Here is a 25,214-nt window from a genome sequence, read left to right as displayed (position 1 = left end):
ATGAGGCTGTGTGCTCAGTCACTAGGTCCCTCCCAGGAGGCACAGCCGTACAAGCTGGGTGGATTCCCAACAGCCAAACTTCAGGCTTCTTTCTAGCCATTCTCAGAGTGTGAGCCTGACTCACAGCATCCAGGTTGCAGGCTCCCTCCTTCGCACAACTTGGTGAGTTTGCATGTTTTCCCAGTTTGCTTCTGGCCTCGCTTCTTGCTAATCAGAAATGTAAATCTTGTTTTCTGTTGGGGCACCTGAGGCAGTGCCTGGCATCTCCTGTGCTTCTTTTCTTTGGCTTGATTATTTTTATTCCTTGATTGATTTTGTCCTGAAGTCATTTTATACTGTAAAATACATTTTCTGCTGAAGAGAGAAGCATGGGAAGAATTTTTGCTTTGAAACATCACAATACTTGAAATTATAGGTGAACTATAGGATTTAACTTTTAAATTACAGGATTTAACTTTTACATCCACTGTTATATTGATTAATATGCCAGGTTGACATCATGCCTGAAACTTCACAATTCAGATATGTGCATGTATAGAATCGCTATGAAGAATTTTGCAAATACACATTATACATGCAAATTAGAATGTGGCAAACAACTCTAACTGTTCACAACAGTATAGTAATTATTTACAATATTAAATCCACTTGTTTGGAATTAAATAATATTTTTAAAAAGAGTGGATTACATTGTATGTAGATATTGGAGCCTTATATGTAAATATGCTGCTCTTCATGAGCATATTGCACATTATTTGGGGAAAGGGGGACAGAAATAAGGTTTTTTAGCATGCCTCCTGCTCAGTGGAAAGCTGATCACTTTTTCCAAAAAGTTAATATGTCCAATAAGCCAATATCCAAGGAAGATGGATTAATTTGACATTAATCAATTGTAATTATATACACCCAAGAATGATTGTATGGGCAATCTGCAATGGATACAGTTACATGTGATCAGTGCATAGATATTAGGTGCTTCTGACTTTCGCAAGGTCTTGTTCTCCAGTTGTGTTTACAACCCCCCAAGTTTTCGCAGACAAAGATCATACTAAGCCAAACTTTCAAGGAGTGATAATCCCAATACATTTGGAACGTGCTAAATTGAGGAAGGCTATTCTAAGCTGAGAACTCATTATTCTCCTGCACACAAAAAGCTTCCTCAGAAAAGTACCCCCACCTAATCACTTGTGCATATAAGTCTACACACGCGCGCGCACACACACACAGAGTACAAAAAATAATCAAAAACTACAAAAGCGGTCAGGTGTACATATGGCAAGCATATATCAGTCCTGATCAATTTTTTTTAGAAACTGAAAGCCATGACAGAATTAGTTACAGAATTGAATCCAACCCAATTATTTAGACTAACAAAAGCACATTTTTCAACGAACAAATATCATCCAGTTTATAAATGAGCTACTGTGGCCTTCCAGATTTCACTTTATAACTCCCAGCATGTTATGGTAATTTTGGCTAGGTCTGCTGTATTACATACAGTCCCTTCAGGCTGCTTTTGGATGGACTGAATAAGAGGAAAATTTTTTTTTTTAAATTGGGATAGTTTAGGATATCTTAAAGCTATGTCAGTCATGGGCTAAGGATGTAATATAGGTAATATCATAAGGTCATGGCATTAAAGATATTGCCAATGCATGTTTGTGTCATGATTATCTGAGTTAGGGGCATGGCCAAATAGTTGGAAATCTGATATAGAAGTAGGATATATTCATTTTGAATTAGCACTATAATTTTCTAGAAAAGATAGGGCAGGGCGCAGAGGAAATTTCCAATAAATACATCCCGAAGAATTAAACAAAAATAGCAGTGGTGAAATCCTCCACGGATTGCCACCGGTTCTCTGCCTGCACATATGCGGTGCATGCCAAATGCACACTTTGCGTGGAAAAAGGAGGCTTGGGAAGGTAAGTAGAACAGCGAGGGGGGAACAGCTGTGCCACCTGATTTAGCTTCACTAGAAAACAGGATTTTCTGCTTTCTAGCAAATATAAACCGTGCAGCACAGTTGATCGTTGGAAATACTGGTTTGGATGAACCGGTAGCTTTTTTTTACTACTGATTCTACCGAACCAGGATTTTTTATCACTACCGGTTCATCTGAACCGGTGTGAACTGGTAGCATTTCGCCCCTGAATAATAGTCACACGAAAATAAGAAACGAAAAATTCTGAAATGTATTTATCTAGTAAAGAATAATTCTTAATCACTATCTCATCCTATGATTCCAAGGTATCATAAACAAAAAAAACAACAACCACAAAATGTGCCACAAATGTAATATAAAACAATGTTCACTTCAAAAACAAATGGCAGTGTACACTAAGAATATACTAAGCATATGAAAAAGACACAAAACTATGGAGGACCCATGTTCTTTATACTAGGTAACTTTGTATTCATAAAAGAAGCTTCTCCTACAGCTGAGCCAACAGCAATATTCCACCATCATCATTTTTTTAAAAAAAGGCAAGTCCCAAATCTTTCATGTTTCTGAAACACTGTGCATCAATTTTTATGGTTTTTATTGGTTGTTAGTATGTTAATTCAGTAATCTCAATTTTTCTGAATGTTTTAGTCACACCGCATTTTGGGGAAATTAAACACACTTGGAAGCCTGGATTATCAGCAGAAGGCCTGGAAATAGATGCACAATCATATCAGACCTGATCAGATATTCTGCATGATTTGGATCCCCAACTGCATGAAGAACCATCCCTACAACTCTTTTCAGAAATTAATTACATTGATGTGAATGAAGGGTGGAACCAGCAGAGCAATTCATTGTCCATTTTCCCTAGAACTCCTAGTCTGCATTAAAATTATCAGCCTAATGAATGAAGTGATTTCATTCTCCTGCTTCTAATTTTCATACCTGTGAAGTTAATTCATAAAAAGGACATAGTGTTAATCTTTCGTATCTCTTCCTACAAGGGTTTTGTTTTGAATTTAAAACCAAATCCAACCATCAGAGTTATACATTGATACAAAATGGGTATCGTGTAGTTTATCTAAAATTTAGGAAATGCCTAACCATCCAGGGAATATAGCAATCCTTCTACTGTTGATTCCCTTTTTCCTTTTACTAATTTCTATCCAACACCTAATGGACAGAATAACATAGCCTTCCAGCAATTTTAGTTACAAATATTGATGACGGAAATGCTTATCACATTCTTATGAAAAGTATGAGTAGATGATAGATTATAATAACCAACTACAGTAGATACAGAGGAATAAAGCAATACATGTTGTCAGATTTATTTCATCTCCACCACTAAGCATATTATTAATTGATTCATTATTGTTTCACATGGAGTATCTTTTGGTTACAAATAATGGCAATATTTAGGGGAACGGTGGGCACATGATTCATTCAGATGAAATAAAGATCTGAAGCATACACAGTTCAAGAAACAAATCCATTTTTTTAAAAATGTATTATATTTCTATCATTTTTATAAAAGAAAGTCAGTTTGAAGACAATATTAAAGGGATATTATAATTTTTGTGCATTCTTTTTAACTATCTTTCTTCAAACTTCTCTAGATCTTGTAGAAACAGCTGCATCCCTCATGACACAATGGCAATGCTGTCCAACAACACAGCCTTAACCTTGATCCTCTCAAAATTGCTAGAAGACTACGTAGAGAAGAAAAACCATCCCACGCCTTTACCCTTCATTGATTCTAGTGACCATCTGGAAGTAGTGTTTATACTTCTGCTGCTTGGAATTTTTGGATTCATCACCTTTGGGGTCATGATCAGCTATATCCGCTCCAAAAAACTGGAACATTCCAATGACCCCTACAATATATACATCGCCACTGATCTCTGGCAGAAAAGGGATAAAGCCAACTTGCAGGCCAAAGTAGTAGAAAATTATAAATCATGTTGTATATGGAAAAATGAGCATGCTGTCGAACAACCTACTAAGCATATCCCTGAAGTGAAATCTTAATAACAAAATGGTCAGCCTGTTGAAGAGACATTGTGCTGTCCCTTCAAAAGTACCAAAGAGACAGCAGTTGGACAATACATTTCAAAAGCAAAGGGATAGAACCTATAACCACTACAACTGCCTCCCTTAAATTGATGCCACACTAATGTGTTGGATGACACCTTCCAGCAATTCCTGACCAATATGTGCTTACTGTGTAGTAGAAGGAGTTGTTATTTGAAGAGCTCATTATGAGGCACCATGTTGGGAAAGGCAGTTGTTCTAACCTAAACAGTAAAATATATGAGGTATTTGTAGGTTATGATTTATCCCAGCGTAGGTTTTCCACTTCAAAAATCTGGATGTACTATGAATAGATCCTTGTTCTAGACTTCATTCTTATTAACAAAACAACAAGCATGAAAATGTTGCTTCAGTTTGACATTTTGCAGGTATCTCCATCTCACCAACAGAAAACATGAAACTGATTCACAGAAGATGGAGCAAGACCAATACAGCTTAATATAAATCACAGAATTTCTTTGTGTATAATATAATATAGGCTATCCAAATGAATGGGCTTTTAACCAGTTAAAATTTATGGCTGAGGACAGATTTGTTTAAATTTAGGATTTTTAAAAAAAAATTAATTTTTTTTTAAATTTAGGAACTACAGAAACAGTCATTAGCAACTGTTCAGTTTCACAAAATATGAATTTACAAGGAAAAATGTAAAGAAGGAGAAGCTATAATTAAACTTAGCTACATTATACAGCTAAGAGCATTTCAATACTAATATTGGACATCATTTGGGGATCAATTCCAGCTCTTATTGATCTCATGATATTTGTTTTGGAGAGCTCAGTAGATTAATTCTGACTTTTGGCCTTTAAATCTCAGTGGTTCGCAAACCTTGTGGATGATTTGCTTTGCCACTGACAGGACCTCTTGCTTCAATCTGGTCCATGGGCTCCATTTAAACCAGTCCTTGCTTTCCCTTGGCCCAAGGTTCACATACAATTCCTGGAGTTTCTTTTCTCTCTATGCTTTGCTTGGAACCGGGGTAAAATCTATTTACTGTCCCTACCGGTTCGGAAATGTGTGCGCATGTGCATCACATGCAATTTTGGTCCCTCTGTGCATGCACAAAGCCTCCTGGGCATGCCCAGAGGGTAAAAAACAGGTTACTTCCAGGTTAAAACCAGAAAGTAACGACGTCCTGGCAAGTGAACGGAGCCTCGCGCTGCCACCGCTACCAGTTCACTGAACCATCCGCCACCGCTACCAATTCGCCTGAACCAGTGTGAACTGGTAGCATTTCACCCCTGCTTGGAACCTATTCCTTTTCTTACAATCCACAGAAACACAATATAAATATACATAGCCGCTTAGAGCCAAAAACACTAGGTGAATTTAATAAATAAATATGATTCTAAATATGAGATAAACATTTCACTTATAGATTTCTTATGAAATCAGTTGAGTACAATTCTCCAAACCTTTCAGTTACTGATCAATCTTTCTTATGATAATTCACTGATTCTTGTTTTAATTTGTATGATATTTCTCATTTTCCTTTAATAAGTGATTTCTATTGAAGGAGTTTGTAATTTCTAGTTATTATATAACTTCAGTAGTATTTCAAACAAATGAAATACTGTATTTACTGTATTTTTATACAATATCCTCTATTGAGGAACAATTGATTGGGAATTGGTAAATAATGGTATACTGTAAAAATATATCATTAAGGCAGCCAAATGACCAGAAAAATGGGCTAGTTTGTTCTTAATCTTGATTTTAGAAATCAGCAAGTAATTAGTATACCATATAAATGCTTTCAAATAATTGTAACTTCAATTCCAACTTCAATCTTTTTATGTACATTATGTGATTGTAATTAGTCTTTATACATTTGTAATTTTTCATCACAAAATGTAATAAAAATGCTAATGTCAGATATGTTGCATATTGCCCTGCAGCCAATTCATGACAAACTTACCTTGGTTGTATCATCTCCCCAGAAATAATTCTCTTGCTAACTCTTTGAATTTCACTAGGTTTCTCTTGGTATAGCAGCCTATCACCATCAAAATAAAGTTTCAGAAAAATCTATTTTGTGTCCTCCCTTTTCTAACTGCTACAATAAATGAGTATTCAATATTTCATCCACTTAAAACAGTTCTCCTCCATATTTTAGCCACCTATCGGGGTTTTTTTTAGTATGAGGAGGTGGAAAAAAGCTAGCTAGTCATCACCCAGAGAATATCAGGGCTGAATCTAGATCTTGTCTCATCTCCAACTCTGGATCCCCAATTTGGTGCCCCTCAGTTATGTTGCCTATAGCTCCCATTGTTATTTCAGCTGGGGAAAATGAAATTTGTAGTCCAATACACATCAGAATATTCTAGGGTCATGCATCAAATTATAAGGAAGTGTTTATAAGAAAATGGGAACTAATTCAAAAAATTAATGTAATTTGGATAGCAAACTGACTTTTGATACACACTGTATTATATAAAGCATTGTTTTCATCACCCATTCTTTTTTTTTTTTTTATTCAAAAAGTTTTACAAAAAATTTTTTTTCCCCTTTCCCCCCCTCCTCCCCCCTCCCTACGCAACCCCCCTCCCCCCCCCCCGACATCCCGGAACGAGCACAAGGTATAGTTAAAATAAAACAAACATATGCTAAAAATTTCATCCCAACTTAATTATACCCTACAATCATCAATTCCTAACTTCCCCAAAAGCAATCAAAATAATACATCATAATCATTCAAAACAGTCTGATAACTCTTAGTCTGATATCTCGTTGAATATAGTCAATCCATTTTTCCATTCCTTTAAGTATCTTTCTTGCGTATTGTCTTTCAAAAGGCTGATATCTTCGCCATCTCAGCCAAATTGGCAACTTTCAATATCCATTCTTCTATTGTTGGTACTTCTTTTTTCTTCCAATATTGTCCTATTAGTAATCTTGCTGCAGTTATTAGATTTAAAATCAATTTAGTCTCAATTACTGTACAATCCGTAATAATTCCCAACAAGAAAAATTGCGGCAGGAACTTTATCTTCTTTTTCAGAACATTTTGTAAAATCCACCAAATTTTTATCCAAAAGGCCTTTATGTCCTTACAAGTCCACCAAATGTGAAAATATGTAGCGTCATCACAATTACATCTCCAACATTTTGCTTGCATTTCTGGATACATACACGATAATTTTTTAGGATCTAGATGCCATCTATAAAACATTTTATAAAAATTTTCCCTCAGATTCTGTGCCTGCGTGAATTTAACATTTCTAACCCAAATTTTTTCCCACGTTTCCAATAATATTGGCTCCTGAAAATTTTGTGTTTTCATCACCCATTCAAAACAATTTCATTTATACAAATGTAGTTTGTCAAATGAATGGAGTAATGCATTTGTGTGTTTGTTTCTTTATCAGTTCATATAACTTGGTAAAATGCAGGATAACAAGTATTTTGTTTTAAAGATAATTATAACACCATTTTATTAATATTAATCATATTTTGTGTTCATTTAAGTCTGTCAAGACCTGGGTATGCTACTAGGCTTATGGGTCCAGAGACTGGGGAGATTTTGAAATGGCTCCCTGACTATAGTTATTATCATTTCGTGTTTTGTGTGCTTTTTAATAGTTTTAAGTGTGATTTTTTAAATGTATTTATTTACTTTTTTAGTTAAGTGTTATACACCACCCAGAATCACATTCTTTTGAGATAGCAGCTACATAGATAGATAAATAAATAAATAAATAAACAAATAACATATAATCTGAAAAAATGAGATATTTCCCAAAGTAAGCATCATGTTTAAGCAAGACTCAATATATCTATTCGAAACAATTTAATTTCTGCATGTTATATTTCCTAATGATATTACTCGCTGCTTTTTTTTCACGCTGCAAAAGCCATCCATCCTGTTTGTAAAAATTGTAAAATTACTACCTGGGATGGATTACAACATTTACCACATTTACACTGAAGTTCTTGCTTAAACCTGCACTAGGGATCACCACTAAAGGATTTAATCTAATATGGGAACCTGGACACTGTGAGGTACACTTGATGATCAAGGACACTTGATGTGAGGTACAATTAACATTTATTTCATGTTTTACGAACCAGGGAAAAGAGTAGAATCCTAAATATTATGTTTATCATATTCTTGTTTGAAATAATACTAATTATAATGAAAAACAGCTTTTGGTACTGAGTGCTTTCTGGTCATATTCTGTCATTATGTGCATTTAAAAAAATAATATTCTCACCAACATTTTATTTTATTTTTAATTCCTAATGCAGATTTTAAGAAACCTAAGGTCTCGGTATTGCACCATGGTATTCAAGTACTCACACTACTTAGTTATAACAATATACGCTTTCAAGAGATTTTTATTTTTATTTTCTTATAGCAGCAGATGCCCAGAATGTAAGAAAAACATGAAACGCATCAGGATTCATTTCTTCAGATTTGCAAAATAAAAAATGGGTTTCATTTTGTGTGAGCACCACCTGCTGGTGGAATGATTGTGTATAAAGGCAAATGTAACATCATCGTTATCATCCAAAGTACTAATAACAGATATTTATTTCTTCCTCCACTCATTTCAATGTATATGGTTGCCCATTAACAACTCTGGGCAGTCAATGTAAAACTAAATTTAAAAGCAACAACAACAATAAATGTACATATAGTAGCAGCTGAGGTCAACAACGATTTCTACAAATAACATCCGTCTTATGGGCTCCCTTGACCTCCCAATCCCCACACCCAGGAAAATAGCCAAAGTCTTTCTCAAATGCTGGCAGAGTTCTGGCCTGCTGAATCTTGGGATTATGATGTTCCAGAAAAACAGCATGGCAACAGAAAAGGCCTGTTTCCTAAATTGCACCAAGTGACATTCCTTGATAAACAAGAATTGAACTGATACATAGGAGGGGAGCTGAATTTCTTTCTGATACAGGGGTCTTCACCTAGATAAACCTTTTCCCCAGACATTGTTTGAGTAGTCATTATATGCATGTTGACATTAGTAAAATATACTTTAGTAATGCTGTGTCACTAAAAATATCACCTATGAAAAAGCAATGTGCAACGTATAGCTTGGAAAAAGTCATTTTTTTCTTTATTAATGTAACTGAAAGGGAATAACCAGAATTTTAATTCTTATCATAAAAAAGTTAGGTTACAATCAGCCAGGAGTCTAAATTGAGACTTTCTTGTATTTCCCCAACAAGAACATAAGACCCAGAAAATTTCTGACTTGACCTAGTTATAATAACATTCTGCTACACAATTGATCACATGACATAATCACATTATCCATATTACAAAGTATGGTACATGCTAGGACCTTCCTTTGGGAGGAGGAAGAGATTTCAGCAGGCCTTCTTAAAATATCATGGCCAGCACACATCCACAGTGCTAGAATCAATGGTTTTGTGCTCCTGATAGATTTCCCCGTCATCCCTTCATGAAGAACAAACAAGCCACAGATGGCTGCAGTGAGGAGGCAGAAGCATTGGAAACTTACAGCATTTTAGATATTTGGTTTTTTACAGGTATATGTTAAACATTTATGGAGGCAAACAATATACTGTATATTCTTCAGCAGACAAACATTTTTAGAAACATGTGTCCCAAAGGGCTTTGTCTCTACGCTTGCCAAAAACACTAGGTTTATCATGTAGCCACAGCCAAACATACATTAGTATATTTGATGTTTCACAGAATATGTGAAGATGGAGTTTCCAATCTCGGAGCTAAAGAAGATGGAATAGGAAGTGGAGATGAGGTTAACTGGATAGAACAAAATGGAATTGTTTCAAGCAGCCATTTAGATCTAGTTCTCTTGGGAGTATACATCCACAACAAGATGGGCCTTCCCTGGTATCATGGCTGAATGGAGCAGCATTTCTTCCTGTTGCATAAATGTATTGTAATACCATCCATGCTACTGCACCGTCCTGTAGGATAAGGCCATCAGTCCCTGCCCTTCCTCTTCTATTTTCATTGATCTTCCAGGCTCTCTGCATTCTTCCCACCCTAGTAAACAGGATGCAACTGAGTACTCACATGTACAACCTTGTTTAAATCAATTCCTCTCTTTACCTTGGTGGAAAGGGTGTTATCATTGAAGATATTGTGCCTCTCCTATTGCAAACACTCCCCAGCCATTTCCTAACAATCTGCTCACATTGAGGAAGCATTTAGTAATTATTCTGAATTACTGAAAGGCAATTTGCCTGCCAAAAGCAATGGCCAGCATGCCTGATTAATCATCATCACTACTATTCCAAACTAATCCAATAATCTGAAAAAGAAGACGTGCCTTCAGAGAAGGATGTTATTCTGCTTCTGAAACTTACTTTCAGTGAACTATTAGGTTACCTGCTAATTCTTAGCCCCTCTTTCTGCAATCAGGATTTATCAGTTTTTGATAAGAGAAAATAATCTTGCTTTCCTCTGAGACAGAAAGATTATGACTATATCACAGAATTACTGATTCATTCATAGAGGAGAATAAACTTAGGACAACTTTCCATCCTTTTAAAAAATTGATTAAGAACAGTTATTCTTAAAAGCAAGAATAATTGCCATTCTAAGAATTACTGTTGTAACTTGGGGATAGAAATGGACTTGTCTGGGATCTACTGGAGGATAACATTTTTAAGTTCCTTTAAAACAGTTGCCATTATTGAGAAGGGAAACAGTGGGCCTCATGAAAAAATAGTGCTTGGAACTAAATTCTTCAAAACATTTCTTATGGCTTCTTCTGGAGGAAAACTTTATATCTCAAAAAGGGAGCAAGATAATCTGGAGTTTCTAAGAATTCAACAGAACCTTTTTAGGAGAATGTATCACCAATGCAGAGCATTACAACTGAAAGACCATTCTTCCTAATAGATATCATAATTTCAGATAGTATAACATATAAATATGCAGGCTGGTTAAATCATATGTTAAATCTTCCTTCAAAGTCAACAATTGCTTTTATTTGCATTTGCAGTTATGATCTAACTTCAGGTAAGAAATTGAAAAAATAATTGAAAAAATAAACTTAGTGAAGAGGTTTGTGTTATGGCAAAAGAGGCCAGAAAGTTATGCTAATAAATCCAGATTTTGCAACAAGTAGGATCAGTCAAGTATTCTTCTATAATCACCTAGTTCCTTGTCTGGAATTTCCATCTGGTGTTTTAATATTTAAAACAATAAATACTATTCTTTTATTTCTTTCTTAACTTTTGTATTTTTTTCTGTACCCAGCTTCTCATTGCAACATTGTGCCATACTTTATTTTCTTTATGCACTATGTTTCTACAGTTTCTCAAAAATTATTCCATTATAAAAACAAAATTGGAAGTCATTATTTTATATTTGTTTTTGTACTCTCTCTCTCTCTCTCTCTTGGTTTTGGCTATGTTTTCTTTCTTTCCTTTCTTTCCTTATGTTAATTATTAATTTATGTTACTTTTTTGTATCCTTTTATGTTACTTTTTTGTAAAAAAATAGTAAGATTAATCTCAGTGGTGGGTTGCTCCCGGCTCAGTGGTTGGTTGCTCCCGGCTCTTGAGAACAGGTAGTAAAAGCGGCAGGAGGCTCCACCCACCCGTCCAGACACCATAATGGGCTATCTGCACATGTGCAGAAGCGCAAGCGTGCACACTCCTGTTGCGAACCGGTAGTAAAGGTAAGTAGAACTCACCCCTGGGTTATCTTTAAAAAAGTTATTTCAGTATTTGAATATTCTTCAGTTAAAATCATTATTTGCACATAGTCTTGAGTTACAAATTATAGTCAGCAATTTTAACATTGAATTTTTTTTTAGTTTTTCTTCACTACTCCAACATTTGTATACTGGATATTTTTGAATAATTTGAGTACATGTATCAATTGTTTGTAAGCAAAATAGTCTGTTCTGAATTCCAAACTTGTTAAAAAGAAAATCAATATTATTTTTTTGTTGTATTCCTTAGCACCATTGCATAACAATAGCCATTCATGCCTTTCTCCACTATAATGGTTTACTTCTAGCTCAAAGATTAATTTTTTCCTTATAACTTCATTAAATGTAATTCCTGCCATAAGTTTTGGCCACCAGTAATAGAAAGGAGTCTCATATACTTTGGTCATGTGATGTGGGGAATTCGCTGGAGAAAGCAATTATGTTGGAAGAATTATCCATAAAAGGAAATCAGGCCGTCAAAGAACATGGTGGCTGGACACCATCAAAGCTGATATTAGCCAAAGCACAGGAAAAACAGGAAACAGTGCAAGATCAGAAGATGTATAGAGACCTGGTGCACAAAATAGCCAAGAGTCAGATTCAACTGAATAGATAACATCATCATCATCATCAATAGAGAGGAATACTTTTTACCCCATCACAACAGAATTTTCCCATTCCTTATCAAGCTGATCTCGTCCCTTTGAACATTCGTGGCTCCCTTCAAACACTTTTGGGCTAACAAATGTTCTGTTTCATTATCACATTTATGTATGCATAATTTTTAAACCTGGGAAGATACGTTTGTTTTTCTTTTTAAAGAAATGATGAAAATGGGAAAATATTTAAATAAATACATTTAATCTCTTCTAAATTGTTCTTTTTAAAAAGTGCTAAACTAAATTGGAATTAGGAGCTTTAACAATATTATCTTGGATTAAAGCAATACAATATATTAAATATATTAATGCAAGAATATTTATATCACACACAACCACTTCTTCGGGTGTTTCTATGTAATGACAATTTTAATGCCTGTATTTTTTTTATTTTATTATCTTCTAACATCAGTTTTTCCTAACGCTCCCTCCAAACATTGTGCTAGGTTTCATTTTTTAGGACATCATGCCCTGCATCTGATGAAGTTAATTGTAGCTTATGACATAATAAGCACTTTAATCTTCCTGATGCCACAAAGCTTGCATTTTGCTATCTCTAATATGTTTTCTTTATATTATTTTTGACATTTTTTCCTTCTGTCAAATTTCTCCAATATCAAAAGATAAGATATAAGGTATAAGGGCCTCTGGTGGCTCAGCAGATTAAGTCTGTCTGTTATTAACACAGCTGCTTGCAATTACTGCAAGCTCAAGTCCCACCAGGCCCAAGGTTGACTCAGCCTTCCATCCTTTATAAGGCAGGTAAAATGAGGACCCAGATTGTTGGGGGCAATAAAAGTTGACTTTGTATATAATATACAAATGGATGAAGACTATTGCTTAACACAGTGTAAGCCGCCCTGAGTCTTCGGAGAAGGGCGGAATATAAATTCAAATTTAAAAAAAAAGATGGAGGTTTATTAAAATTATTTCTTATTGGACAACTGAAAGAAACCTTTCTCTTCACAAAGATAAAGTTCTTTACTTTTATTTTATGTTGGTTTTATGCTGTTTCTTATCTCTCTCAATATATTAAAGCTTAATACACCTACTGTAAGCTAGAACCTGGGGCTGATCGAGTTATTGTGCAGAGCCTAAATGATCTTTCCAAATTCCACACCCAATTGTACATCCTTAATTTTTACTATACAGGTAGATAAGCATCACATATGCTTCTGGTAATAGACTACTCAGAGCAGAGTTGGCAAAGAACTACTTCCTTCAATTATCGGTAAGTAAGTAATGCAGAATATAGGATTCTCACTCACCAAACCTAAGGCAAGTGAAGTAAGTAGCTTTTGTTACTTATTATTTGGGTTTTGGATTGATCACAGAGTACAGGATGGGAAGGCAAACAATACGATTATTATACATTTCAGAAATTGTTTTCACCTTTGCCTGTTACTGTCTCTTTGTCTTGAATTTAAATATAATCTTTGTTGCTTTGAATAATTGTGAATAAAATACAAGAGATTTGCCTGAGCTGTTTTTATTCAGACTTTCAGATCAGGAGTTTTTATTTCATAATCAGTGATTTCAGAAATTTCTAGACTGGGAGGCTCTACTTCTACCAACAAAAGGCACTGTCCAACTATAGGTCCATAAAAGTCATATCCTGTGACTTTTAAATATATTTGAACATAGCTCAGCTCAGCTTTCCATATATTATCTACTGTTTCCACAAGAGTAGTACTTTGAAAATGTTTGTATTTTGAATGTGGATCAATATTACTTTTGTCATAAATAGATATGTGGTATTATCTAACTTCAATGAAATAATAAATGAGTTTTGAAATAACATATCTAATAAGTAGGTGCAGATTCTGTATGATTAAACAGAAAAATCTTAAGACTGCAGAATTCGTTAACATTCTTTTAACCCAAGGGTTTTTTTAACAAGAGAAAAGATGGCAGAATTAATTGTTCTTTTTCCAGTTCATCAAGTGATTCATAAACCTTATGTCCCTGGATATATTGAACAGCATAGTATAATTCAATGCCAAGGTCATAAGACATTATCAGGTTTTCAATCTTAGTCAGCAAAAAGTCTGTAAAGGATTGCCAAAATATCGTAAAAATATGGCTTATTTTAACCTTGATCAAATAAACCAACTTTATATTTTCTTTTGTTTCCTAAAATCTTAATCTTTAGTTTATTCAAATATTGTTGCATGATTTGATCTCTCTTCATTTTTTCTTTGTCCCACTGCATTACTATAAATCCAATAATAAAAACACTGTCCAAGTCATTCCCATGGTTTATCAGTTGCATTTCCCTTTAAAATTTCAGGCAACTTTCTTTGTATATCTAATAAAAACTCCTTATCTGGATCATTCTCTTGGCTTGCCACTTGTATTTTTACTTTACATACCTTCTCTATACTGAAATCCAGTTTTTTAAATCCGATATTTCTGATTCCACTATTTCATATCTGCCAGGCTATCATTAACATCCTTTAAACATAGAAGCAAACATCATTACTTGTGATAATTGTAGTTAATAATTTCTGGCTCCATTCTTCAAAAGCTCCTTTAATATTTTAAATGCTGTAGTGCTTCATGTCATTTTGTAAATTCCAATCTAAGACAAAACCACAGGCAAGGGTTTTTGGCTTTTGGCCTGGAATCCTTAGCCCCTTTTAAATTATACAGTCATATATTATAGGTAAAATTCCAGTGTTGTCACAAAATTCCGAACAACAATATATATTTTATTGTTTGTAAAAATGAGAGTGATTTAAACAAAGCATGGAAAAGGCTGTTTGTCCTTCACAAGTCATTAATAATGTTAATCTGCTGTTTCATAATGTTCAAGGTCTTTATTATGTAAGTACAAGATCCACAATAATGTGCTGAACCCTAATCTATCCTGAATTAATATAACCATCATCACATGATGTGGGGAAGAAGTGCTGATAGGTTGAAGGTATCTTGAAATTCAAAAATCTGAATGGTCAAATGAGGATCTATTAAAATTTCAGTTAGGACTGCTGCAAAATAGATAACTAAACTAAAATGTGATTGATTTGTTTATGGTTACTGTAATTTCTTATCAGAAACTATGCCATTTAATCACCAGATTATAGATAAATAACTCATAAATAACTCATAGCTCAGCACAAGGTGTCTACCTAACCAAAAAAAAATGGTGGATTCACCCAATCCAGATTTTTATTTACACAATCCGAATTGTTAAAATGAAGTACAGAATAATGCTGGCTCTCAGGAAAGATGGAAAGTTATTTTCATTCAGGAAAAAGAAATTATTTAGGTTGTTGGAACTCTCATGGAAAATATCAGGGCTTGTATCAGCAAATACTATAATCTGTACTGTTAGTCATGAAATAGGTGTATAAACAAAGTGGTGCAATATACACTGATATTTGAGGAATATGCAAACACCTAGCCAGATACATAGCAGGAAAAGTGAGTAACAGGAAGGTGCATCACATCATTACTTCATCTCTGTCTCTTGCAGCAATGCTCCTTTCTTTCTTTTCTGTCAATATTTTGGCCTGAAGTATCAGTAAAGAAACATGAACATCTTCATTTACTCTATGTAAATATAGACACCAGAGGCTCAGGGAGAAATTGTTCTTTCAAGTACCATTTTTCCTGTAATGGTACTTCAACTTCAATTCATCACTGTGCTTGAACATTTCCAATAGGCAGGAATCATTCTGTAATTTCTGTAAGTTTCTAGAAGATAACGGAAGAAGTAACTTGTGATATCCTAAAATCCAGCAGTGAACTGTAAAACTTCCTCAAGCAATTCATAATTGAACCCATCTCATGGATGCCAGTAGGACTCATTTATGAGTAAGCATGCTTGGGATTCTAACTTCTGTCACATGACTTCCTTGAATATTTCTTAGAATGAAAGAGAAGACACTCCCCCGCTTTCTTATGCTCTGGTCACAGCCAACTCAAGGCTTGTCATGAAGTATCTCTGAAAGGGCAGTTCTTCACACTTGATAAGACTAGCATGAAATGTAAGTATATTACTGTGCTTTTTTTCCACATGCTATTGTACTAGATTTATACTTAATTTGGATTTCTTTCAATCTCAGAAAGCAAAAGGACACACAAAAGAAATACAATAACTTTTTCTTTCTTTTCTTTTGCTAGAGATCTTAAAATTACTTTTCATTGTTAATAAATGAAGATGTCCAAATGTTATATTTATATGGAAAACAATCTAATGTTCTTTATTTTTTTAAAAAATGGAATTTTTGGCTACCTTTTGAAAGACTGTTCTTTAGTCATTCAATCATGTCTAATTTTTTATGACAAAAGGGTACATTTCAGCAGGATAGTCTTGTAACATTAAACCACTTGGTCTTTTAAGATCTCTTCAATTGTCTTCAGCTTTCCTATCATTAGCATATTCTCCAGTGGCTGCTGTCTTCATTTCATGTCTCCCAAAGATTTTTGCTTCTTTGTTAATGTTTCCATGGTAGATTTTAGCTTCACTCCATCTTTTCTTAAATAATTTGTTCTTGCAGCTCAAGATATTGTACTCTTAAAATTGTCTCCAGTTTCACAATTCCAAAGCATCATTTTTTCCCCTTCATTTTGCCTTTCTCATCATTCAGTTTTCACAGTGATAAGTTACAATTGGAAAAAACAGTCATAACAATATATAGTTTTGTAATCAATATGATATCCCTTCAGCCAATCAATCTTTTGTCTATACCTTCAGTAAAGAAACAGACATCTGTTTATTCCATGGATACAGTCACCTGTAAAAGTTTGAGTCCAAGAAGATAAAGTCTGTTATTTCAACTTCTTCTCTGATTCTTTGCATGGAAGTGGCACCACCTACACACACAAACACACACACACAGAGAGGGGGGGAGGGAGGGAGAGCTTTTTTGCACTTTTCTACTTTGAGCAAGAGATTCCTTATATTTTTTTACAGCCATCAAATCATCAGAATATCTGAGATTACTAATACATTGAATTACTCATTTTAATTCTGATTTCTATTTCTTGTAGGTCTGCATTTGTCATTACATATTCCACATGTAAGTTAAATAAGTACATTGAAAGTATAGAAACTTGGTAATAAAGATTAAGAAACTTAAATAAGTCTCTTTTCCATTCAATCCTTAAACTCAATTTCTTTGCATTGCTTACTTAAATATAGATTCTCTAGAACTCACATTTTGTTTAGCAAATTTTCCTACATATACACAACATATTTTTTTTATTCTGGTCACTGACCAAAATATACGGTAACTGCCAACAACAGGTAGAACAGAATACAACTGTGTGGTGACTAGTTCATTGATATAATCAAAGTAGACCTAATTTTGCAGAGAAAGTAATGACTGGAAATTCAGTTCCAATATTAATAACTCTGTATAGAGTAAAGTAAGATTGCCAGTTTATTCTATACATTATTAATTGGGGAGTAATACAATTCTTATAAAAATAGAGATATAGACATTGGTTTTATTTTATTCTATATCAATAGACAACCATTTAATTCTTTTACATTTCAGGATATTTGTCTTTGTATCATTTTTAATGATGCAACAAATTTTATTTCCAGTTTCTCTAGACATGTTTATCACTCTAATTCACTTCATCTATTCAACATATAATCATAATGAATATTGCTTTGATCATATCTGATCTTATCGTTTTTTCTATTCTGTTGTTATTTTAGGTGTTTGTAATCTACATTGTGGTCTTCTTTTGCTGACTGACTAGACTAGAGCTTCCATTTTTGCTTGTAATAATGTAGATAATTTGATTTTGGGTTTGTCTGTCTAATGGAGATCTTGTATAATCTTTTAGGTTGATAGAGGAAAGTATTTGCTAAAAACATTGCATCTTTTGTATTTGTCTCCTGTTTCCTTTCATAAGGCAAAATGTTCCCATTACTCCAGTAGCTATTTTACTTACAACTTTAGCATTCCGGTATCCTATATTTATTATGGCACCTGTTCTGGAGTTGTGTCAATATCACGTTACAAGTTATAATGGAATTGTTCAGCTTCCACTTCCTTTGTATATGTGGTTAGAGCATATACATAGATCACTGTAACAGTGATTAGCTAGCCTTCAACTTGAATTGAGATCATCTATCTATTTGTACATATTTATTTACCCATTTACAAATTTATATAATCAAACGTCTACCCAGAAAACTCTAGATGGCTACCAGACATTTTTAAAAAATCATTCAAATTTTATAAATAAAAAAAGAGAAACATTTGCATACTTTTTTAGTAATAAGAACTAGTTGGGGTTTTTCCTATGATTTTGAAGTCTGCAGTAGAGGATCTGATTATTTCTGCAGAGGGTTCCTTTGATGGGAATTCCAAAATATTTCAGTTCCTTAATTCCTAGAATGTTGATATGCAGCCTTGGCATTTCTGCCTGGACAACATCAAGCTTTCTTTGATTCATAGTTCTGGCATTCTACTTACCAAAGATATATTTGCTTTTGAAACATCCTAATGCCTCTGGGCACATCACATCTAGATGTCCACTCAGCTTTAATGATGTAACTGTAAAATTATCAGTGCTACTTGCCCCCTGCTTTTCCCTGGTTGACTGTCCAATACCTCCCAACACAGATGGTGACTACTTTCCTAGTATCAGGCTGGCATTGCCTTGGCTGTAAATGTCTCTTTGGTTTCTTAACAGAGTACTGTTAAATATTTGAAATAATATTCAAATAATATTTGGAAAAACATCTTGAAAATAAAGATCCTTGATTGGAGCACTGAAATGCTTTTTTGAAAATAATGTCCTCTGCTTTGAATAAGCCAGTTTATTGAGACAAGAGACCTCCTATCAAATCTGGTACCAGAGCAGTGCTCCAAGAAGCTCAGCAGCTCAGGTTAAGTCTCTCTGCAGTTGGAACACCAGCGCTCCTCCTTTTCCCCAGCTATCACTTGCTGTAAATAAAACAAAAACACAACAAACAGGACTTCCTGGGGTGAGTTTTTAAACATGAAGACTCCTCCAAAACAAAGGCTGCCCCATCCACAGTTAGCAGGTATGCAAATGTGCTTGTCAATATTGGTGATACTGGGGCTAAGATGCTATTAGGAGGCCCTGATGTCCTACTGTATTGATTTTATTTGTTACAACTATTTGTATCCTGCTTTTCAAAGCAATGTTCTTCCCAATACAATATAGGCCATTACAAAACATAGAACCATAATATGATCCCTTTCACGAGGCAGTTTATCATCCCACACATACAGGAAGGAATATATTCAACTTTTATTTCCATGATTGTAAGTGTCTGTGGAAGTGATAGGTGGGGAATGACAAATGACAAAACATACACGGATATGTCACAATACCTTCCTGTGACTTACCTGCTTTTTGTGCCCTTCTTAAATGCCTATTTAAATGTTCTTTCCATTCTCACTTTTCTTATAGCATTTATTACTTGTTGGTTTGTTTATCAGACTTTAGACGCCTCTTACATCATAGACTCTGGGAACTTAACTCCTAAAAATATAAACAAACAAACAGTTCCCAGATAAAAAACATAAACTAGGAACAACATACTGGATGAAATGAAATATAAAGCATCACCAAGCCTAACCACCTAAATTCCCAAAGTCCAGCCAAAGTAGATTGAACAGAAACAAGCCATTTCTATAAAAATCACATAAATCAATTCTTCCTTCCTGGCTTACAATGTTAGACATTCTACATAAGAAACCACTGACTGAGACCTAACAGAGAGCATCTCCACACAGTCTTATCAATAGAATAACCAATTTTTCTCATTTTCTAGGGAGTACTGAAAGCTACGGGTAGAGAGTTCAGTTATTTTCCCAATCTGTGCAAGCTACCATTTGCGGCACTCTTTGGACAAAAAGTCTTGAAGGTAAATGGGCACAAAACTGTATTTTAAAGTACAAAGATAAAATGTATTGACTTCTCCGATCAAGGATGACTAGCAGTCACTGAGAGGGGCAGAATTTTGTAATATTCTTTTCTTTTTCCATCTTTCAATTTCAGAAAAGTTGAATGTAATGCTTACAACAAAACCTTTCTGCTCTAACCTTTGCCTTTGCCATCCTGAAAAAATTCTTCTTGTACCTCTGATGAGTTAATCTTCTGATTTTATCTGACCATAATTATCTATTACAACATTATGTTTAAATTAATAAATCATCAGGAATGAATTGTAGAGCGGCAGTGTCCCACACCCCAATCTACCACATTTGCAGACTAAAACTGGAGTGAACTTCAGCAGTTTTGAAGGGAACACATCTAGGCAAAATATTCACCATGTAGAAAATATTTCAAATCCCAACAGCTGGCGATAATACTTTTCTACCATTATTTTTTGTACTAAAGAGTTTAGAACGACACCTCACCAAAAATATTGTTGGGGTCCTACAGTTTATATAACGGATAAGGTATTTACCAAGTAAATTTGGCATAAAATAATTTTCATTACTGTTCTTATAATGGGATATGGTAACAATGCCCCCCCCCCAATTACATATTATCATCAGTGGGTTGCAACAGTGATCAATTTATTATCTGCTGTTCCAGTGGCATGGTATCCATAAAGTAAAGGTAAAGATTCCCTTCGCACATATGTGCTAGTCATCCCAGACTCTAGGGGGCAGTGCTCATCTCCTTTTCAAAGCCAAAGAGCCGGCGCTGTCCGAAAACGTCTCTATGGTCATGTGGCCGGCATGACTAAACGTCAAAGGCGCACGGAACGCTGTTACCTTCCCACCAAAGGTGGTCCCTATTTTTCTACTTGCATTTTTTTATGTGCTTTTGAACTGCTAAGTTGGCAGAAGCTTAGACAAGTAATAGGAGCTCACCCCTGTTATGCAGCACTAGGGATTTGAACTGCTGAACTGCCGACCTTTCGCTCAACAAGCATCTTAGCCACTGAGCCACCGCATCCCTATGATATCCATGGGCCATATCAAATCAGTGAATGGCATTTCACTGGAAGAGATTCTTGGTTTCCCACCTAGGATCTTGGTAATAGCATGATTAGGTTGAGAAAACAAATCCAAAATTACTGCTACACTAGTTATGGGCAACTGCACATTACAAGACATGGAGCTTTGATTACATTGTCACTTTTTCCACCTTGTCTTTTTTTTTTTTTTACACCCTCTACCTCGACACCATCATTAGGCACTTGAAAAGCAATGCAAGTTTGTCATAGTGGTTAACACAGAAACTTTAGGAACAGTAGTAATAGAGTTTATTTTTTGTGATGGGAGGGACAATGGCATGTGTACATACAACTCAGAGGAGGCAAAGTGAAGCACTGAGTTACTAATAGATATTTCAGTAAAACCTTGTCACTGATCTTATCTGATCAAGGAAATGGTGAAACAAACAAGTGATTTGAAGATGATATAATTTCTTAAACGTTTTGTTACCATGTGTCAGACAATTTTGTACAGGTTCTTTGGCTCCTGGATTTTTATGATTCTAGGCATAGTGATGATCATTTGCCGATGACTTAAACCTGTGTCATTTTGTTTGTTTCATCTGGAAAACCTTTCCTGGTTCATGAAAATAAATAAATAGGCCTATTAAAAGTATGCTTCATTATAAGAACTAGGAAGTTTATCTGGAATTTCACAATAATTTGGCTAAGGTTGCTACAATATTATCTTCCTGGAAGCACAGAGACACCATACCGCTCAACACATTTTAAATTTATTTTCTTGCAGCTATTATTTCGGCTGACAAACATCTATGGATTCTATAGTATGTAAAACAGTGGGCTGTGCCAATTTTGTTGACTGTCTTGCTCTTGATAGACATAATACTGTCTCACACATACATACATATACACAGAGGAAGTACCCAAACAGGCAATCAGACTGATTCATCTTATAAGGAAGGGATGGCAACATTTGGATTTTGTAGCTTAGAAAAGCAGCAGAGAAGCATGATAAAAGTATAATGTAGTAGTAGAAATTATTAATAGAAAAAAAGATTTTTCAGTTGAAGTTGAATGAGGATCAAGCACAACTGAAAAAAAACACCTCCTTATTTACACAGCACTTAAGTAAACTATACAAGGGACACGGTGGCTCAGGGGCTAGGACGTTGAGCTTGTCGATCAAAAGGTCGGCAGCTCAGCGGTTTGAATCCCTAGTGCTGCCGTGTAACGGGGTGAGCTCCTGTTACTTGTCCCAGCTTCTGCCAACCTAGCAGTTTCGAAAGCACGTAAAAATGCAAGTAGAAAAAATAGGGACCACCTTTGGTGGGAAGGTAACAGCGTTCCATGCACCTTTGGTGTTAAGTCATGCCAGCCACATGACCACGGAGACGTCTTCGGACAGCGCTGGCTCTTTGGCTTTGAAACGGAGATGAGTCGGCAACGACTAGCACATATGTGCGAGGGAAACCTTTACCTTTAACCTTTAAGTAAATTATGCAATGTGTTACCATTCAATTTGATCCATATCAATTTAAAGGTAAAGGTAAAGGTTCCCCTCGCACTTACATGCTAGTCATTCCCGACTCTAGGGGGCAGTGCTTATCTCCGTTTCAAAGCCGAAGAGCCAGCACTGTCCGAAGACGTCTCCATGAGTCAACGCCAAAGGCGCACGGAATGCTGTTACCTTCCCACCAAAGGTGGTCCCTATTTTTTTTACTTGCATTTTTACGTGCTTTCGAAACTGCTAGGTTGGCAGAAGCTGGGACTAGTAACGGGAGCTCACCCCGTTACATGGCAGCACTAGGGATTCAAACCACCGAACTGCTGACTTTTCGATCGACAAGCTCAGCTGTCTTAGCCCCTGAGCCACCGCGTCCCATATCAATTTAGGAAGCTTTAAAAGGTGACTAGATCAATTTTTGAAAGTTGTGGCTACAATGGCTACTAGATCTATGGATCCATAATGTCTCCCAAATCCCAGCAGTCTCCAGTTGCTAACAATGGAAGAAGAATATTATCCTCAAAGCCTATTTGTCTGCTTTTTAAATGCAGGAAGGTGCTGGGCCTTTAAGGAAGGTAAAAAACTAACCTAAATAGGTATCTGAGTGGATCCATCTGAACTTTTACGTTATGATATTCACTCAGAATCCTGTCCCTGTCCCCATCCTTTCACCCTTTTAATCAAAAATCCTGTTTTAATTTGGTCTTATTGCCAACACCACTTTTTCTCCTCCCAAATTATTTCAACATTTTTACCATCAATTTCCACGAAAATCTTCTTTCTCCTGTTTGCCTGCCCTCCCTCATCTGTTTCTATACCTGTTTCCCTTTTTAGCCCACACACACACCATTGGTAACAAGGTATTATTGCTCACATGTCCATCGGGGGGAAAAAAGAACAAATCATGTTCTCAACTGAAGATTCTTCTGGTTGTATGCTCCATAACGTACAGAGAGTCTGTTTCTCTGACAACTTACTATGGGTACAAGACAAAGATCAAATGTGTGTATCTTCTGTTGTAATACTATGAGCTTTACTATTAAGCAACCCTCATGTATGAAGTGGAACGCTCACTTCTTCAATAGAATAGATATAGAATAGAATTCTTTATTGGCCAAATGTAACTGGACACACAAAGAATTTGTCTTGGTGCATACGCTCTCGGTGTACATAAAAGAAAAGATGGAACCCAGGGTCTGTTTAGTATTAATGGGTGCTAGATTCCAGGTGGCTCAATCACAAGCCTCAGGCAGAGTAAACACTGCCATTAAAATGTAATAATACCAAAGGAGGAAGATGAGTTGTTAGCAATAGCAGAACTGAATCATCCAGGATGTTCCCACAATTCCTTGTGGCCAATGATAACTCCTATTTGGACCTCACAAAAGGGATCCAGAATAGTCCATGGAAGGAAGTACCTTGCTGTCCACATTCAAAAGTAAGATTTGGCATAGAGTCAGAAGAGCAAATGATACAAAACAAGTGTGGAGACCAAACAGGAAGAGAACAGGTGAGATGTTTCATTAGAAAGATTCCAACTGGAGCTATAATGTATATTGAGCATGCTGCTTCACTATGATCTTTTCCCAAGGCATATATGGCCTGTATATGTAAATCTAACATGTTTACTTATTTCCATATGTGGCTTATTTCTTATAGATTTTTTAATAGACATAACCATGGGTTGTTGGGTTTTTTTTTGGTAATTCTAAACATAAAAAATTATATGAGTTTTGAGTTATCACAATGCACGGATCTCTGGATCTACATGTGGCATTAACTGATATTTGGTTTAACAATTCTGGTGATGTTGGATGAGAAGCATATTATTCTGGTCAAGATTAGACAGTATCTGAAAAGTAGGGGTATGAGAAATAAACATGTCCTAAATTATTATGAGGAAATGGTTTCTCTGGATTTGAAAAAGTGGGGGGGGGGACCTGTAGGTACTAAGCATAAAGAACAAAGTAATCCTTTCCAGGAGTTTTCTATGTTGAGTGATGTGATGGAGTGTGTCTACAGAGGAGGAAGATGGTGTGATGAACTACAATGAAGTGGAAGTTTCCCAGAAAGACAGAGGCACATTGGGGAAAGGGGGGAAGAACAGAAAGAGCACAGCCCTGAGCTGAATCAAAGAAAGAGGAAGAGATTGAGCGTTATTATTTCCTAGAATCTTCCCAGTTTATATCTGTTAAGAGTTAGAGTAGTATAGATTTAGTTGGTAAGATTCTATCTATATTGTGTAACTGAATTTTTGGTTGGATTGTTCTATGTCATTCTTGGGTGTGACTTGACAGTATTGGTATTCTAGAAATTAATATTTTTGCTTATAAATCTAGCTTCTGATATCACAGAATACAGAAAGATAAATCATTACCATGAATTATGTTAAGTTTCTAGCCGCAAGGAGCACTTTGAAATAATCTAA

At 35.3% G+C, this 25,214-nt stretch overlaps 3 protein-coding genes across 11 annotated transcripts in view; 2 read left to right on the top strand and 1 right to left on the bottom strand.

Annotated features, from left to right (window-relative positions):
* Positions 1 to 26: 26 nt before the first annotated feature.
* KCNE1 (potassium voltage-gated channel subfamily E regulatory subunit 1) lies at positions 27 to 6,477 on the top strand. Its single transcript, XM_058185105.1, has 2 exons — positions 27 to 162; positions 3,568 to 6,477. Exon 2 carries the CDS (start codon positions 3,602 to 3,604, stop codon positions 3,977 to 3,979), a length of 378 nt encoding a protein of 125 aa, XP_058041088.1. The 5' UTR covers positions 27 to 162; positions 3,568 to 3,601; the 3' UTR covers positions 3,980 to 6,477.
* A 519-nt stretch (positions 6,478 to 6,996) lies between these two features.
* The window catches only part of C5H21orf140 (chromosome 5 C21orf140 homolog), a 23,427-nt gene continuing 5,209 nt past the window's right edge, over positions 6,997 to 25,214 (top strand). Inside the window, exons 1-4 of one of the 8 annotated variants that reach the window (XM_058185095.1) lie at positions 6,997 to 16,366; positions 17,373 to 17,401; positions 19,161 to 19,389; positions 20,146 to 20,238. The gene's annotated coding sequence lies outside the window, so the exon portion shown is untranslated. Of the gene's footprint in view, positions 16,367 to 17,372; positions 17,402 to 19,156; positions 19,390 to 20,145; positions 20,239 to 23,167; positions 24,297 to 25,214 lie in introns of those variants that run through there. The other 7 variants (XM_058185093.1, XM_058185094.1, XM_058185097.1 and 4 more) reach the window with 7 other exon arrangements.
* SMIM11 (small integral membrane protein 11) overlaps positions 16,560 to 25,214 on the bottom strand; it is a 27,338-nt gene continuing 18,683 nt past the window's right edge. The window contains exons 4-5 of one of the 2 annotated variants that reach the window (XR_009155334.1): positions 19,718 to 19,853; positions 16,560 to 17,195 (exon numbers count right to left, since the gene is read on the bottom strand). The gene's annotated coding sequence lies outside the window, so the exon portion shown is untranslated. Of the gene's footprint in view, positions 17,196 to 19,160; positions 19,289 to 19,717; positions 19,854 to 25,214 lie in introns of those variants that run through there. The other variant, XR_009155335.1, reaches the window with a different exon arrangement.

The sequence above is a fragment of the Ahaetulla prasina genome, chromosome 5, assembly GCF_028640845.1.
Source record: "Ahaetulla prasina isolate Xishuangbanna chromosome 5, ASM2864084v1, whole genome shotgun sequence".
Lineage (NCBI taxonomy): Eukaryota > Metazoa > Chordata > Lepidosauria > Squamata > Colubridae > Ahaetulla > Ahaetulla prasina.
The sequence above is the reverse complement of the archived record's forward strand: the minus strand, read 5'-3'. Positions and strand labels throughout refer to the sequence as shown.

Bases quoted from the DNA above. Each gene is read 5' to 3' on its own strand.
- KCNE1 (XM_058185105.1), top strand. From the start codon at position 3,602: ATGGCAATGCTGTCCAACAACACAGCCTTAACCTTGATCCTCTCAAAA.